General features: G+C 29.9%; 2 protein-coding genes across 2 annotated transcripts; one reads left to right on the forward strand and one right to left on the reverse strand.

The window, feature by feature from the left end:
* Positions 1-1,243: 1,243 nt before the first annotated feature.
* Aldh (Aldehyde dehydrogenase) lies at positions 1,244-7,640 on the forward strand. The gene is made up of 4 exons (XM_075310265.1): positions 1,244-1,550; positions 5,990-6,138; positions 6,198-6,294; positions 6,351-7,640. Exons 1-4 carry the CDS (start codon positions 1,401-1,403, stop codon positions 7,542-7,544), a joined length of 1,590 nt encoding a protein of 529 aa, XP_075166380.1. The 5' UTR covers positions 1,244-1,400; the 3' UTR covers positions 7,545-7,640.
* A 3,548-nt stretch (positions 7,641-11,188) lies between these two features.
* On the reverse strand, positions 11,189-12,306 carry LOC142238579 (retinol-binding protein pinta-like). Its single transcript, XM_075310271.1, has 3 exons — positions 11,978-12,306; positions 11,543-11,912; positions 11,189-11,486 (listed from the first exon to the last, which is right to left on the reverse strand). Exons 1-3 carry the CDS (start codon positions 12,277-12,279, stop codon positions 11,226-11,228), a joined length of 933 nt encoding a protein of 310 aa, XP_075166386.1. The 5' UTR covers positions 12,280-12,306; the 3' UTR covers positions 11,189-11,225.
* Positions 12,307-16,813: the final 4,507 nt, after the last annotated feature.

The raw sequence follows: 16,813 nt of genomic DNA on the forward strand, positions 1-16,813 counted from the left end.
ATCATGAAACAAATCTACTTTAGCAAAAGTTGTTAAAAATAAACAATTTTTTTGAGTGTAAGAGAAGGGATTTTAAAGCGAAAATTTTAATTAAAAATTTTGTCGGAAAAGCCTAGTTTTCGAGATATCGACATCTGAAAATCGGTATTTTCCTTTATATTTTTGCTAATTCTGACAGCAATTTTTCTTAAAATGAATGAAATTACGTTTTTTTAGCGTTTGGTGAAATAGTAAATTTTTAAAGAGAAAATATTAAGTAAAAATTTTGTCGGAAGAGCGTAGTTTTCGAGATACCGGCCCTCGAAAATTCGCCAATCGGTATCTCGAAAAAGAGTTGGCGGCCTTCGGCCTGGGTTTGAGACATTCTTCTACGGACAGGGTCCAAAGTGGGCTAATGCGAACCCAAAGGGGATAAGTGGCGGTCATTCGGCCGGGGTTTGAGACTTTCTCCTATGACAGAGTCCAAAGTGGGCTAACGCGAACCCAGGACCTTTCCGGGTCCATGTTGTTCTAAATATATTACTTTTAGGATAATAATGTACGATGGATACTAAATACAATATACGTGATAAAGAAAACTTTAGGGGCCCGTAACTCCGGAAATAGGTCTTTCCGACAAAAAGTGCACCAATCGGACCACTTGTACTAAAGTAGCTTTAAGTCTGTGGCCGATGAGCCGAAACCATCGGGTCAGTTCCCATTCTAATGGCCAGTTTCTCATCCTCCGATTAATTTTAACCGGAGGATAGACCTCCGGTTAGTAAAATTTTTGTATGGGATCAGCTGTTTTATCGACACGATAAATAATAACAAGACATTGAGAAACTGGCCCTAAAAGTACTAAATGTTCAGTTTTCATTTCATATTCACCAAAATAATTGGAAATAAAAGCTATCCAACTTACTTTGGTCTACGTTTGACATAAAATAATTGATTTGATAATACTTCACATCTACAGATAACAATTTTCTGTTTAAATTTAGGCTCCATACGCACTAAAAACTAAAGAAGCTTTTTAACATTTGAAATCTGGTTTTTGTATGGAAATGTGATTTACTAATCTCGAAAAATTAAAACTTCTCTTATTTAATACTTTTCTAGGAGTAAAGTTAAGGAACATAACTATTATGACTTTATCAGTTCGAAAACATAGTACGGCCTCAACTGAACGCTCACTATTGATGTACAGTGTTGCAATTTTCACACATTCTAATTAGAACAGGCAGAAAAACAGCTGCGTGCAATTGTTGTTGGTTAAAAGTGACAGTTGTGAGTTCAGTGCGAATTTAGTTCGACGCTTTATACCTCAATCATTTAAAAGTTTGCCGGCCGGTGGTAAAGGAGTGTTGGTGCATTTGCTTATTCAGTTATCAGTCTTTCCAAAATAACCAATTGATAAAATGTTGCGCTTATTAAAGTCAACTAATCTTGTGAAAAATTCCGAAAGAATTTTATCCCTTAATTTGCCTAGTTGCTCCACAATTGGAGCCAAGGCAAATTTTGCAGCGATGCCGGAACCCAAAACAAATCCAGAAATCTTATATACCGGAGTAAGTTGTTGGTGTAGGTTTATAAGTAGTTGTTCAATAATGATTCGATTGTATAATTATCGAAATATTTCAGGAAATATGCAAATTTAATTATTGTTGCTGCATTGTTTCATACCTTTTTGTGTTATCAAATTGTTGGGTATTTTAGTGTTATTACGTGCATATATATGTATATCTACGGGCATACATGTGTTTGTATATTCAATGCACAAATACTTTCAGTTGAGTAGTACATTGTGGTTCTGGGTTCTGTGACCTTGAATAGATTTTTGTATTCATCGCTTCTCCGCAATGTTTTTTATGTTGGGCTTCTTTCCTTTATACCATTGTCTATTATTTGATCATTCTACACAAGCGTTTCTCAAATAACGAATAGAGCACTTCGGGGTTGGATCACAACAACTAGGATTTTAACTCTTGAACGAGTTTTGTATAGATTTACTAACGGAATTAAGTTGAAATATTTAGGGAGTCACCTATAAGTCAAACTAGATAATCGAGTTTGAAATTACAACATGATAACGATATAAGGTTGTGGTAGAACCGTCTTTCTCAGTGATTAGGATGTTAACTCTGTCCGTCCTAATCACACAGAAAGACGGATCGGGAAAAAGAAGAAAAATTGTAAAAGAGTTTAATATGAACTTGCTTATGCTGTGGAGCCGGAGTAAAAAGGTAAAGAAAGATGATATAGCGATACCCATCTGTAAGTGGAAATCACGCCACGGTTTCCTTAATGAAGCTATCGTTCTGAAATTTTGGTAGGCATGTAAGGTTCGAAGATGGGTTCATACCGGAAAATTTGTTTATATAGGAAGAAGTAAAATCTTGTTTTAGCTTTTTGATGCCGTAGGTTAGCTTAAATTATTTTTCCTAGTCATAAATTGAATTTGCTACAATCGGTCCTGATTTTATTATAGCCCTATGTAAACCGATCTGCGATTTATTTTTATTTTTTTTTCATTATGTAATTTGAAGCCACATAGCGGCCAATTTATGTAAATTACAATGGACTACTAACCATGAATAAAGTACAATTCAAGTTACGACAATGTGAAAATATATGCGAGTATGTAAAAAGTATAAATATGTATATAAGATGGTAGAAAATAGATTAATTATTAATATGATAAAAAAATGAAATATGAAACATTTTATGTTCCCATTATAATTGAAAAAAAAAGGCAAAATAAGAAAAGATTATTTACTAAACCAAGCACAACAAGGCAGCACTACTAAAAAAATATTTCTTAAGAGCATATAATCTATTCATTATGCATTCGATTTGAATAAAACTTGAATTGTTGGCTTATTTTGGGTCCACAAAGAACAGTTTCCATCCTATTTACGAGATATACGCCTTAAAATTTTTTGTTCCAAAATTTTAATAAAGTGGGGTCAGTATTTTTGGCCTTGAGAGAATGTTTTTGTTCGCATTCTTGCTTTTTTAAACTTCATTCCTTATACAAGTTTTAGACTCCACAAAATAATCATTGAAATCGGCTCATAATTGAGGATTTGGCTGCTAACACAAAATTTCATACACCCGAGGGACCAAATTTCACCACCTAAAGATCAGTCCGTGAACCCATTAGGAGCCCACAAACTTGCTAACTTAAAGGAAAACACCTAACCTTACACAAAGAAAAACTTATGTTGATATTTTTATCCATTCAAAAGTTACACCATTATAAAAAACAAAAAAAAAAACGATTTGAAACCACTGTGTATCGGTCGATATTTTAATATAGCCCACGTATATACCGATTCATTATCATCATATTATAGATGAATAGTGTTAAAATGATCCATATATATAGGACTTTTCTACAATAGCCCCCATATGCCCATATGTCCGAGAAAATTAATATTCTTTACACAATCTTTCAAACGATTTTAATATATCCACGATCTCATAAAGTGTGCAATTTTTAATTTGAAGATTTTACATTCCATGCACAAAATGACTAATTTTGTCTTTGAAAGATTTACTCCTAGTTTTTTTCTTCGGTTTCCTTATGATGAAATTATGCAGCGAGAATAAATATCTTTGATGTCATATGCGTTGTCTAATATTACCGTAATTACGAAATTTTGATTATCTGCTAGGCCCAAGAGTGGCTAAACTTCTTTATTTTTATCGCTTTTTTAGCATTTGTTCTAGTGAACGCTATCAGCGCTTTTCGTATAACCTGATAATATTTTTATTTTATATTTGTCCCTTCCTTATCTGAAATATTAAATTATTCATCGTACATGCAAATTGACCACATTTTGGAGTATCGAAAAAGCGTTGTACGTACATATATACGAAGCCTATAACACTCTTTATCAATAAGATTAAATATAGCATATATTAAGCGGTATACATGAACGCTATATTTTATTTACAAAAATTGCATTTATAGGGATTATTCCTAAATATAAAGGAAACATTTTTACTGGAATTTGTCTATAGTATTATGATGGTACAAAACGCTTTAAGCAATTATTCACTTATTATTATTTTATATAAAACATTTTTGGACTGATGTATGAATCGATAAAGACTCTTTCATTAACTTCGCTGTATTTTCTATTTAGTTTCTTTATGCGCTGAGTCGGCTAATGCACTTGGGTGGAACACCATGTTAGTAAAAAAAATATGTGAAACATTTAAATCTGAAGAAATTTTAAGGAAACTTTGCAAAAGTTTATTTATGATTTATTGCTCGATATATATGTATTAGAAGTTTAAGAAAATTAGAGTAATTTTTTTCGACTACGCAGTGGCGATTTTACAGGGAAAATGTTGGTATTTTGACCATTTTTGTCGAAATCAGAAAAAAACATATATATGGGAGCTATATCTAAATCTGAACCGATTTCAACCAAATTTGGCAGGCATAGCTACAATGCTTATTCTGCTCCCTGTTCAAAATTTCAATTAAATCGGAGATAAAAATTGACCCCTGTGGTCATATGAGTGTAAATCGGGCGAAAGCTATATATGGGAGATATATCTAAATCTGAACCGATTTCAACCAAATTTGGCACGCATAGCTACAATGCTAATTCTACTCCCTGTGCAAAATTTCAACTAAATCGGAGCAAAAAATTGGCCTCTGTGGTCCTATGAGTGTAAATCGGCCGAAAGCAATATATATGAGAGCTATATCTAAATCTGAACCTATTTCAACCAAATTTGGCACGCATAGCTACAATGCTCATTCTGCTCCCTGTTCAAAATTTCAATTAAATCGGAGTAAAATATTGGCCACTGTGGTCATATGAGTGTAAATCGTGCGAACGATATATATGGGAGCTATATCTAAATCTGAACCGATTTCAATAAAATTGTGCACACTTGACTATAGTCCTAATTGTCCTTCTTGTGCAAAATTTTAAGCAAATTAGGGTAAAACTCTGACTTCTGGGGCCAAATAAGTCCATATCGGGCGAAATATATATATGGGAGCTATATCTAAATCTCAACTGATGTCAATAAAATTTGAACCGATTTCAATAAAATTGTGCACACTTGTCTACACTACTAATTGTACTCCTAATGCAAAATTTCAACCAAATTGGGGTAAAACTCTGGCTTCTGGGACCGTATTAGTCCATATCGGGCGAAAGATATATATGGGAGCTATATCTAAATCTCAACCGATGTCAATAAAATTTGGCACAGTTGACTATAGTCCTAATTGTCCTTCTTGTGCAAAATTTTAAGCAAATTAGGGTAAAACTCTGACTTCTGGGGCCATATAAGTCCATATCGGGCGAAATATATATATGGGAGCTATATATAAATCTGAACCGATTTCTTCCAAAATCAATAGGGTTCTATTCTGAGCCAAAACACATACTTGTGCCAAATTTGAAGTCGATGCGACTAAAACTGCGACCTAGCCCACCCTGATCATTTTTGCCAAAGACACCATGTGTCTATCTCGTCTCCTTCTGGGTGTTGCAAACATATGCACTAACTTATAATACCCTGTTCCACAGTGTGGCGCAGGGTATAAAAATAGAAGTAAATGCTTGTCCTATTAACGTACGTCCCGAGCTTGCCATTTTTCTGCAAACCGCTTGTTGTTGTTTAGAAATTTTTTTTTGCTGTGTCTGCTAACAAATTTCTTGTAGTCCCCAGTATGACCAATTCGGACCATGTTCTGCAGATTCTATTTTTAGTTTTAGGTTCATAACCTAAAAACAAGATGGGCATAAATAGGACCAATATAGCCATGTTCGAATTTGGCCACAAAAAAATAATTTGTGTTAAATAGGCAGGCATGTGAACAACTTCGCAGACATCATCAGAACATCCAAGTATTTTAGAATTTATAGGGCTGTAAACGAATATTTCAATCTTTAAGAAAGAGATGTGTTCTCTAAGCTTTAATGTACTTATCCCTTTTTAATTAATTTATATTTTTAATTATTGTAATTTACAGCTTTTTATCAACAATGAGTGGCACAAAAGTAAATCTGGCAAAACTTTCGAAACCATAAATCCCGCCACCGAGAAATCTATTGCCGATATTCAATGTGCTGGTAAAGAAGATGTGGATATTGCAGTAAAAGCAGCTAGAAATGCATTTAAGTAAGTTACACAAAAAGAACTCCCAGAATATGGTTGTTATTTCATTGCATATATTTCAGATTGGGATCTCCATGGCGTCGCATGGATGCTTCGCAACGTGGTGTTTTGCTCAATCGCTTGGCTGATCTTTTGGAACGCGATATGGTCTATTTGGCCGTAAGTATTATTTTTATATACGCTTTACTATTTGGTAAATATACTTGTTTTCTCAGAGTTTGGAAACTTTGGATAACGGCAAGCCATTTGCTATGTCCTACAATGTTGATTTACCCATGTCCATTAAGAATTTGCGTTATTTCGCTGGTTGGGCCGATAAAAACCATGGCAAAACCATACCCATGGATGGTGATTTCTTCGCTTACACTCGTCATGAACCCGTGGGTGTATGCGCTCAAATCATCCCCTGGAATTTCCCCATTTTAATGATGGCCTGGAAATTGGGTCCTGCTTTGGCCACTGGCAACACCATCGTCCTGAAACCAGCCGAACAAACCAGTTTGACAGCTCTTTATATTGCCCAACTGATTAAGGAGGCTGGTTTCCCGGAGGGTGTTGTTAATATTTTGCCTGGTTTTGGTGACACCGGGGCCGCTTTGGCCAATCACAGCGATGTCGATAAAGTTGCTTTCACCGGCTCGACTGAGGTGGGAAAACTAATTCAGCAAGCCTCTGGTAATACTAATCTGAAACGCGTTACCCTGGAATTGGGAGGCAAGAGTCCTAATATTGTTTTAGCCGATACCGATATGAGTTATGCTGTGGAAACTTCTCATTTTGGTTTATTCTTCAACATGGGTCAATGTTGCTGTGCCGGTTCACGAACATTTGTTGAGGATAAAATCTATGATGAATTTGTTGAGCGTAGTGCTGAGCGTGCCAAGAAACGCACTGTAGGCAATCCCTTCGATATGAATGTGGAACAAGGTCCCCAAGTCAATGAAGAGCAAATGCAAAAAATTTTGGGCCTAATTGATAGTGGTAAGAAACAAGGTGCCAAATTGGTAGCCGGCGGTAATCGTCCCCAGGGCTTACCCGGTTATTTTGTGGAGCCCACTGTCTTTGCCGATGTCAAGGATGACATGACCATTGCCCGTGAGGAAATTTTTGGCCCCGTCCAACAAATTATTCGTTTTAAGAAATTGGATGAAGTTATCGAAAGAGCCAATAATTCCGATTATGGTTTGGCAGCAGCTGTCTTCACAAAGGACATTGACAAGGCCAATTACATTGTTCAAGGTTTGAGAGCTGGTACCGTTTGGGTTAATACATATAATGCTTTGTGTGCTCAAGTTCCATTCGGCGGTTATAAAATGTCTGGTCATGGACGTGAGAATGGTGAATACGCATTGCAAAATTATACCGAAGTTAAGAGCGTCATTGTGAAGATGGCCCAAAAGAACTCATAAATATTTTCTGTATTAAATATTTTGTTTTGTACCAGTTCATGTTTGTGTAAATAATTGAAAATAAAGAAGATCGTTGAATCAGTTTTGTAATTTTAATTTTAATATTTGTTTTATTTATCCTAACGTTGCAAATAGTTGCAGAAAATCCCCAAGGAGGCTCTTTATCGCCTCGACTTTGCGAGAACATTTTCCCAATAAAATAAATTCGTAAGCCCGCAAGCTGCGAACGGCCAAGAGAAGTAATTTTCCATGATAAGGAATGGCATGGAGAGCTGGTACCACCGATAGTCTTTCTTAAATCGTTTCAACTGAGTCTGATATCGAAGTAAATGCGACTTATTAGAAGCGTGGAATTTTTTCTTCTACGACTTTTGTCCTTCTGAAATTTGAATGGTCAGTGTTCAGTGCTCCCCTCAATAAGTATGGTCGGGAGACTGGATGATTATATTAAACACTTACAGATATAAACCAAATTTGACTTTTTTGAGAGTTCTAGAGCATACCTCTAGATTTACAATTTCAGGACAATCGGATAAAAATTTCGGTCTTAAAATGTCCAAGAATTGAAAACGAGAGATCTCTATATAGGGCTTTTCTAAAATATAATATATAATAGTAACCAAATTTTGTCTTCGTGGATTCTATGAAAATTTTACTTCTATTTGCCATTTGCCAAAATTTTATTACTATAGAAAATTTTATCAAAATTTTATTTCTATAGAAAATTTTGTCAAAATTTTATTTCTATATAAAGTTTTGCCAAAATTTTATTTATAAAGAAAATTTTATTAAAATTGTATTTCTACAGAAAATTTTGTCAACATTTTATTTCTATAGAAAACTTTGTCAAAATTTTATTTCTATATAAAGTTTTGCCAACATTTTATTTACAAAGAAAATTTTATTAAAATTGTATTTCTACAGAAAATTTTGTCAAAATTTTATTTCTATAGAAAATTTTGTCAAAATTTTATTTCTAGAGAAAATTTTGTCAAAATTTTATTTCTAGAGGAAATTTTGTCAAAATTTTATTTCTATAGAAAATTTTGTCAAAATTTTTTTTCTATAGAAAATTTTGTCAAATTTTTTTTTCTATAGAAAATTTTGTCAAAATTTCATTTCTATAGAAAATTTTGTCAAAATTTCATTTCTATAGAAAATTTTGTCAAAATTTCATTTCTATAGAAAATTTTGTCAAAATTTTATTTCTATAGAAAATTTTGTCAAAATTTTATTTCTATAGAAAATTTTGTCAAAATTTTATTTCTATAGAAAATTTTGTCAAAATTTTATTTCTATAGAAAATTTTGTCAAAATTTTATTTCTATAGAAAATTTTGTCAAAATTTTATTTCTGTAGAAAATTTTGTCAAAATTTTATTTCTATAGAAAATTTTGTCAAAATTTTATTTCTATAGAAAATTTTGTCAAAATTTTATTTCTATAGCAAATTTTGTCAAAATTTTATTTCCATAGAAAATTTTGTCAAAATTTTATTTCCATAGAAAATTTTGTCAAAATTTTATTTCCATAGAAAATTTTGTCAAATTCTTATTTCTATAGAAAATGTCGTCAAAATTTTATTTCTATAGAAAATTTTGTCAAAATTTTATTTCTATATAAAGTTTTGCCAACATTTTATTTACAAAGAAAATTTTATTAAAATTGTATTTCTACAAAAAATTTTGGCAAAATTTTATTTCTATAGAAAATTTTGTCAAAATTTTATTTCTAGAGAAAATTTTGTCAAAATTTTATTTCTAGAGGAAATTTTGTCAAAATTTTATTTCTATAGAAAATTTTGTCAAAATTTTTTTTCTATAGAAAATTTTGTCAAAATTTTTTTTCTATAGAAAATTTTGTCAAAATTTCATTTCTATAGAAAATTTTGTCAAAATTTCATTTCTATAGAAAATTTTGTCAAAATTTTATTTCTATAGAAAATTTTGTCAAAATTTTATTTCTATAGAAAATTTTGTCAAAATTTTATTTCTATAGAAAATGTCGTCAAAATTTTAATTCTATAGAAAATTTTGTCAACATTTTATTTCTACAGAAAATTTTGTCGACTTTATATAGTCGACTTCCGACTATATAAAGTATATATATTCTTGATCAGGGAGAAATTCTAAGACGATATAAGCACGTTTTTTGGTTGCAGGCAGGTCAAGTTCGAAGATGGGCTATATCGGCCCAATTTTTGATATAGTCCCCATATAAACCGATTTCTCGATTTGGGGTCTTGGGCTTATAAAAAACGTAGTTTTTGTCCAATTAGCCTGAAATTGAAAATCTAGAGGTACTTGAGGACCATAAAAAGGTGTGCTGAAAATGGTGCCCATCGGACCATGTTTTGCTATAGCCCCCATATAGACCGATCTCTCGATTATGTTTCTTGGGCGTCTAGAAACTGTATTTTCTATCCGATTTGCCTGAAATTGAAAATCTAGAGGTATTTTAGGACCATAAAGAGGTGTGTCGAAAATGGTCCGTATCGGTCCATGTTTTTTTATAGTCGCAAAATGGACCGATCTCCCGATTTTTATTCTTTGGCTTCTATAAACTATATTTATTACCCGATTTGCCTGAAATTGGAAATCTAGAGGTATTTTGGGACCCCAAATATGTGTGCCGAAATTGAGGTGTATCGGCCCATTTTTGGTATAACCCCCATATAGACCGATCTCTCGGTTTTCCTTCTTGGGCCTCTAGAGACTATATTTTCTAGCCGATTTGCTTGAAATTGAAAATCTAAAACTGTATTTATTACCCGATTTGCCTGAAATTGGAAATCTAGAGGTATTTTTGGACCCCAAATATGTGTGCCGAAATTGAGGTGTATCGGTGCATTTTTTGGTATAACCCCCATATAGACCGATCTCTCGGTTTTACTTCTTGGGCGTCTAGAGACTATATTTTCTAGCCCATTTGCTTGAAATTGAAAATCTACAGGTATTTTAAGATCACAAATAGGTGTGCCGCAAATGGTGCGTATTGGTCCATATTTTGGTATAGCCCCCATATAGACCGATCTCCCGACTTTATTTCTTGGGCTTCTAGAATCCGTAGTTTTTATCAAAATTGGCGGAAATTTGAAATATAGACGTATCTTAGGACCATAAAGAGGTGTGTCGAAAATGGTCCGTATCGGTCCATGTTTTGTTATAGCCCCTATATAGACTGATCTCTCGATTTTACTTCTTGGGCTTCTAGAATTCGTAGTTTTCACCAATTCGTCTGAAAGTGGAATTCTAGAGGTATTTGAGGTGGTGAGTATTGGTCCCTGTTTTGGTATAGGCCCCATATAGACCTAACTCCCGGATTTATTTCTAGGACTTCAAATCAAGGCGTTATTTCATCATATACACGATATGTTTATGATTTCTCTAAAACTCAAACAAAATTGGTTCTCATAAATCCAGAATCTGAGCTGGTCTTCATAGGTAGAATCTTTAATTTTTTCTTCGGGAAGCGTACTGGTTGAACTGATTTGCTTGGGAGAAGATTTGCCATCAAACCCCCTAAAATGCTATATATTATCAAGTAACCCGCTACGACGATGAGTTTTCAAAGTAAACTATTATATTTGATTCATGGTAGTGGGTATTTACGATTCGGCTCGGCCGAACTTACTGCTGTATATACTTGTTTGTTTAACAATCCAATTTTATTTCAATTTGATTCAATCAACATCGAGTTTTCTAAAATTTCCAGCCATTCCAAGATCTCCATCGAAGTTTATGGGGGGTTTACCAGTACGCAAACTTTCATCTGTACCATATTTGAGATTTTCTTTAAAAAACTCTCGATTCTCATCCCATACTTTGTTATACTCTAAACCTAAGTGATCGATAGATCCATTTAATCCTCCATATTCTTGGGGTAAATATTTCCGAGGTAGATGTTGAACTATTTCATCTGTATTTGTTTCACAAAATATCGTCTAGAAAATTTCAAATAAATAATTGGGATAATAGTGGAAATTATTATGACACATACCCGTTTCCTAAGTTTTTCCGGTAAATGAGGAAGTATCATATTAAAAAATTTGTAGGAATATTTCGATAGATTTATGAAGACCACTAACTTCGATCGAACAGGGAAAACTTTCTCATGGAAAGTGGCAAATTTTCGAACCGAAGTTATGGAAAATTGCATTAGATGATTTGCCGAGGCATCGGCCATATCAATAATAGCAGTTATGCCATTTACACAGGCATATGGATCATGCATTAACATCACTTCAACAATAGCTTCTCCATAACGAAATATCTCCAAGGCATTAAAGTCTTGATAGGCATAATTAAAACGCACCACAACAATACGTGAACCGGTTTCATTTAAAGGAGTTGGCAGCACGGTATAAAATCTAATTACAATAATAAAACAATATGAATATATATGTATGAGTAAATAATATATTTTGCAATTAACCTGGTATTGTGAAGTTTTCGAAATTGTTCACTATCTACATCGGTGCCATTGAAAAATTCTGGATATCTTGTCTTCATGGTATAGAACATATCGATTTTCTGTTTAGCCTTTTCTAGACTATATTTGCATCCACGCAGAAATTGTATGAGAAACTGATCATCCATGCGCGCCTTTAAATGAGGCTGTTGTTTGATCCATGTTTTGAAAGTTTGCAAATCTTCCGATATTCTATTGGGTACTTCACCCAGTTCTTTGATTACAATTCTTTGCAGTTCTTCTGGGAGAGGTTTTAAGCCAGCCATGATTCAATATCAAGGGTTATTGTGCGACTGAACACAATGCTATCAAAACTGGATTTCTTGTCAACATTTTAATTAATGTCGACTTCATATTACAATAAATGTAATACATTTTATTTAACATAAAGAACAATAACCTTGATCGACATATATGAGCAAAAAATTAGCCCCGTAATTACCAGTAAAAATCCAAGTAAAAAATAATCTACCAAAATTTGGAGAAAATTTTACCAAGCACAATTTGTCACACATTTACCAAGCACAATTTTATTTTAAATTTATTTCTATATAAAATTTTGTCAAAATTTTATTTCTATAAAAAATTTAGTCAACATTTTCTATAGAAAAGTTTATCAAAATTTTATTTCTATAGAAAAGTTGGATCAAATTTTGTGCACATATTATTTCTATAAAAAATTTTGTGCAAATTTTATTTCTATAGAAAATTTTGTCAAAATTTTTATTTCTATAGAAAATTTTGTCAAAATTTTATTTCTATAGAAAGTTTTGTCAAAATTGTATTTCTTTAGAAAATTTTGTCAAAATTTTATTTCTATAGAAAATTTTGACAAAATTTTATTTCTATAGAAAATTTTGTCAAAATTTTATTTCTATAGAAAATTTTGTCAAAATTTTATTTCAATAGAAAATTTTGTCAAAATTTTATTTCAATAGACAATTTTGTCAAAATTTTATTTCAATAGAAAATTTTGTCAAAATTTTATTTCTATAGAAAACTTTGTCAAAATTTTATTTCTATAGAAAATTTTGTCAAAATTTTATTTCTATAGAAAATTTTGTCAAAATTTTATTTTTATAGAAAATTTTGTCAAAATCTTATTTCTATAGAAAATTTGGCAACATTTTATTTCTATAGAAAATTTTGTAAAAATTTTATTTCTATAGAAAATTTTGTGCACATATTATTTCTATTGAAAGTTTTGTAAATATTTTTATTTCTATAGCTAATTTTCTCAATTTTTCTAATAAAAATTTTGTCAAAATTTTTATTTCTATAGAAAATTTTGTCAAAATTTTATTTCTATAGAATAAAATTTTGACAAAATTTGGATCAAATGTTATATCTATAGAACATTTTGTGCGCATATTATATCTATAGAAAATTTTGTGCAAATTTTATTTATATAGAAAATTTTGTGCAAATTTTTTTTCTCTAGAAAATTTTCTCAATTTTTTTTATGAATATTTTGTCAAAATTTTATTTCTATCGAAAATTTTGTCAAAGTTTTATTTCTATAGAAAATTTTGTCAAATTCTTATTTCTATAGAAAATGTCGTCAAAATTTTATTTCTATAGAAAATTTTGTCAAAATTTTAATTCTATAGAAAATTTTGTCAAAATTTTATTTCTACAGAAAATTTTGTCAAAATTTTATTTCTATAGAATATGTTGTCAAAATTTTATTTCTATAGAAAAATTTGTGAAAATTTTTATTTCTATAGAAAATTTTCTCAATTTTTTTTTAGACAATTTAGTCAAAATTTTATTTCTATAGAAACTTTTGTCAAAATTTTATTTCTATAGAAAATTTTCTCAAATTTGTTTTCTATAGTATATTTTGTCAAGATTTTATTTCTATCGAAAATGTTATAAAAATTCTATTTCTATAGAGAACTTTGTCAAAATTTTATTTCTATAGAAAATTTTGTCAAAATTTTATTTCTATAGAAAATTTTGTCAAAATTTTATTTCTATAGAAAATGTTGGCAACATTTTATATCTATAGAAAATTTTGTGAAAATTTTTATTTCTATAGAAAATGTTATAAAAATTCTATTTCTATAGAGAACTTTGTCAAAATTTTATTTCTATAAAAAATTTTGTGCACATATTATTTCTATAGAAAATTTTGTGCACATATTATTTCTATAGAAAATTTTGTGCAAATTTTATTTCTATAGACAATTTTGTGCAACTTTTATTTCTATAGAAAATTTTGTGCAAATTTTATTTCTATAGATAATTTTGTCAAAATTTTTATTTCTATAGAAAATTTTGTCAAAATTTTATTTCCATAGAAAATTTTGTCAAATTTGTTTTCTATAGTATATTTTGTCAAAATTTTATTTCTATCGAAAATGTTATAAAAATTCTATTTCTATAGAGAACTTTGTCAAAATTTTATTTCTATAAAAAATTTTGTGCACATATTATTTCTATAGAAAATTTTGTGCACATATTATTTCTATAGAAAATTTTGTGCAAATTTTATTTCTATAGACAATTTTGTGCAACTTTTATTTCTATAGAAAATTTTGTGCAAATTTTATTTCTATAGAAAATTTTGTCAAAATTTTTATTTCTATAGAAAATTTTGTCAAAATTTTATTTCTATAGAAAATTTTGTCAAAATTTCATTTCTATCGAAAATTTTGCCAAAATGTTATATCTATAGAAAATTTTGTGCACATATTATTTCTATAGAAAATTTTGTGCAAATTTTATTTCTATAGAAAAATTTGTGCTAATTTTATTTCTTTAGAAAATTTTGTCAAAATTTTATGTTGAATAGAATATTTTGTCAAAATTTTATTTTGAATAGAAAATTTTGTCAAAATTTTATTTTGAATAGAAAATTTTGTCAAAATTTTATTTCTATAGAAAATTTTGTCAAAATTTTTTTTCTATAGAAAAATTTCTCAAAGTTTTAGTTCTATAGAAAATTTTGAACAAATTTTATTTCTATAGAAAATTTTGTGCAAATTTTATTTCTATAGAAAATTTTGTCAAAATTTTTATTTCTATAGAAAATTTTGTCAAAATAATCAGAATAAAAATTTTATTTCTATAGAAAATTTTGTCAAAATTTCATTTCTATCGAAAATTTTGCCAAAATGTTATATCTATAGAAAATTTTGTGCACATATTATTTCTATAGAAAATTTTGTGCAAATTTTATTTCTATAGAAAAATTTGTGCTAATTTTATTTCTTTAGAAAATTTTGTCAAAATTTTATGTTGAATAGAATATTTTGTCAAAATTTTATTTTGAATAGAAAATTTTGTCAAAATTTTATTTTGAATAGAAAATTTTGTCAAAATTTTATTTCTATAGAAAATTTTGTCAAAATTTTTTTTCTATAGAAAAATTTCTGAAAGTTTTAGTTCTATAGAAAATTTTGAACAAATTTTATTTCTATAGAAAATTTTGTGCACATATTATTTCTATAGAAAATGTTGTGCAAATTTTATTTCTATAGAAAATTCTGTGCATATATTATTTCTATAGAAAATTTTGTGCAAATTTTATTTCTATAGAAAATTTTGTGCAAATTTTATTTCTTTAGAAAATTTTGTCAAAATTTTTATTTCTGTAGAAAATTTTGTCAAAATTTTATTTCTATAGAAAATTTTGTCAAAATTTTATTTCTATAGGAAATTTTGTCAAAATGTTATTTCTATAGAAATATTGAGCACAAATTTCTTTAAAGAAGCATCATATGTGGCTAGGAATTAATATCGATGGGAAGGTCAATATCGTTGAATTCAAGTATACTTTTGTTTTAGTGTTTTTTACTTCATCACCTCTTCTGAGGTGATATATAAAAAAAAAATTGTTTTGCGCAATTTTCGCAATATGTTTAAATATTCTGAATTTTAAATTTATTCAAAATTAACCTTTATTCTCCTCCCTGGTGGATTCAGTTTTATTTGTGTACCAATTAATTATTAGGGTATAATAACTTTAATCTGAAAATCGGTGCCTACCAGATTTTAGATCCATAATATATGTACTGATCGACTCCCAATGACCTCTTGAGTTTATCTGGCCCTTCATGTCCATCCATCCGTCAGTATCTCCCTAAGTCCGTTGTTCGTAGGATTCCGGTATCAATTATTAACCGATTTTAATGAAATTTGGTACAGAGTATTTTTTGGCTATTGAATTAAAAAAAATAATCGGATGAAATTTAGATACCCAACAAAAAATTTGGAAGTTCTTCAAAAGGCACAACTTTAAAAGCAGATACAAAAATGTCCTCCTACAGATGTTTTTTTATTTTAACGACACAGTAAGTTCTTTTAATTCAATTTGTTATAACTCGCTTGTTTTCATATTTTTAATGGGCAATTTTAACTTTTTTTGTTTCAAATAGATTAAAAACAGAAAAAGAATTAATAAAATGGTACAACTTATTCAAATTTTGTCGCTAAAAATGCTAAATTCATACTAGAAAAATTGTGAATTTTTGAAAATATTTGAGGTCAAACGTTACAGACAAACTTTAGAATGCATTAACAATTATAAAAAAAAAAAAAATAATAAATTTTTTTTTTGGCAAAATATCACAAAATTTTTTAATTCACATCCAAAACACTGAATTCAGATCACACCCTAAAAAGTGATTCAAATTGAGTGCAGCGGCTGTTGAAATGGTGAAAATCTGTCTTATGACAAGCCCATGTTAAATTCATCGCTTCTGCGCCAATTTTGCACTACTTTCGGATCCAATAAGAAAATTTACACTACTTTTTTGGCGACGCTTTTTTTGCTGGGTATATGTTAGCTCCCAT

The sequence above is a fragment of the Haematobia irritans genome, chromosome 5 (genome assembly GCF_050003625.1).
Source record: "Haematobia irritans isolate KBUSLIRL chromosome 5, ASM5000362v1, whole genome shotgun sequence".
Lineage (NCBI taxonomy): Eukaryota > Metazoa > Arthropoda > Insecta > Diptera > Muscidae > Haematobia > Haematobia irritans.

What these genes read in the sequence shown, in the direction of transcription:
- Aldh (XM_075310265.1), top strand. Translation starts at nt 1,401, where the DNA reads ATGTTGCGCTTATTAAAGTCAACTAATCTTGTGAAAAATTCCGAAAGA. An exon ending in GCAGCTAGAAATGCATTTAA is followed by an intron (nt 6,139 to 6,197) that starts GTAAGTTACACA and finishes CATATATTTCAG; the next exon opens with ATTGGGATCTCCATGGCGTC. An exon ending in GCGATATGGTCTATTTGGCC is followed by an intron (nt 6,295 to 6,350) that starts GTAAGTATTATT and finishes TTGTTTTCTCAG; the next exon opens with AGTTTGGAAACTTTGGATAA.
- LOC142238579 (XM_075310271.1), bottom strand. Translation starts at nt 12,279, where the DNA reads ATGGCTGGCTTAAAACCTCTCCCAGAAGAACTGCAAAGAATTGTAATC. An exon ending in CGAAAACTTCACAATACCAG is followed by an intron (nt 11,913 to 11,977) that starts GTTAATTGCAAA and finishes TATTGTAATTAG; the next exon opens with ATTTTATACCGTGCTGCCAA. An exon ending in CGGAAAAACTTAGGAAACGG is followed by an intron (nt 11,487 to 11,542) that starts GTATGTGTCATA and finishes GAAATTTTCTAG; the next exon opens with ACGATATTTTGTGAAACAAA.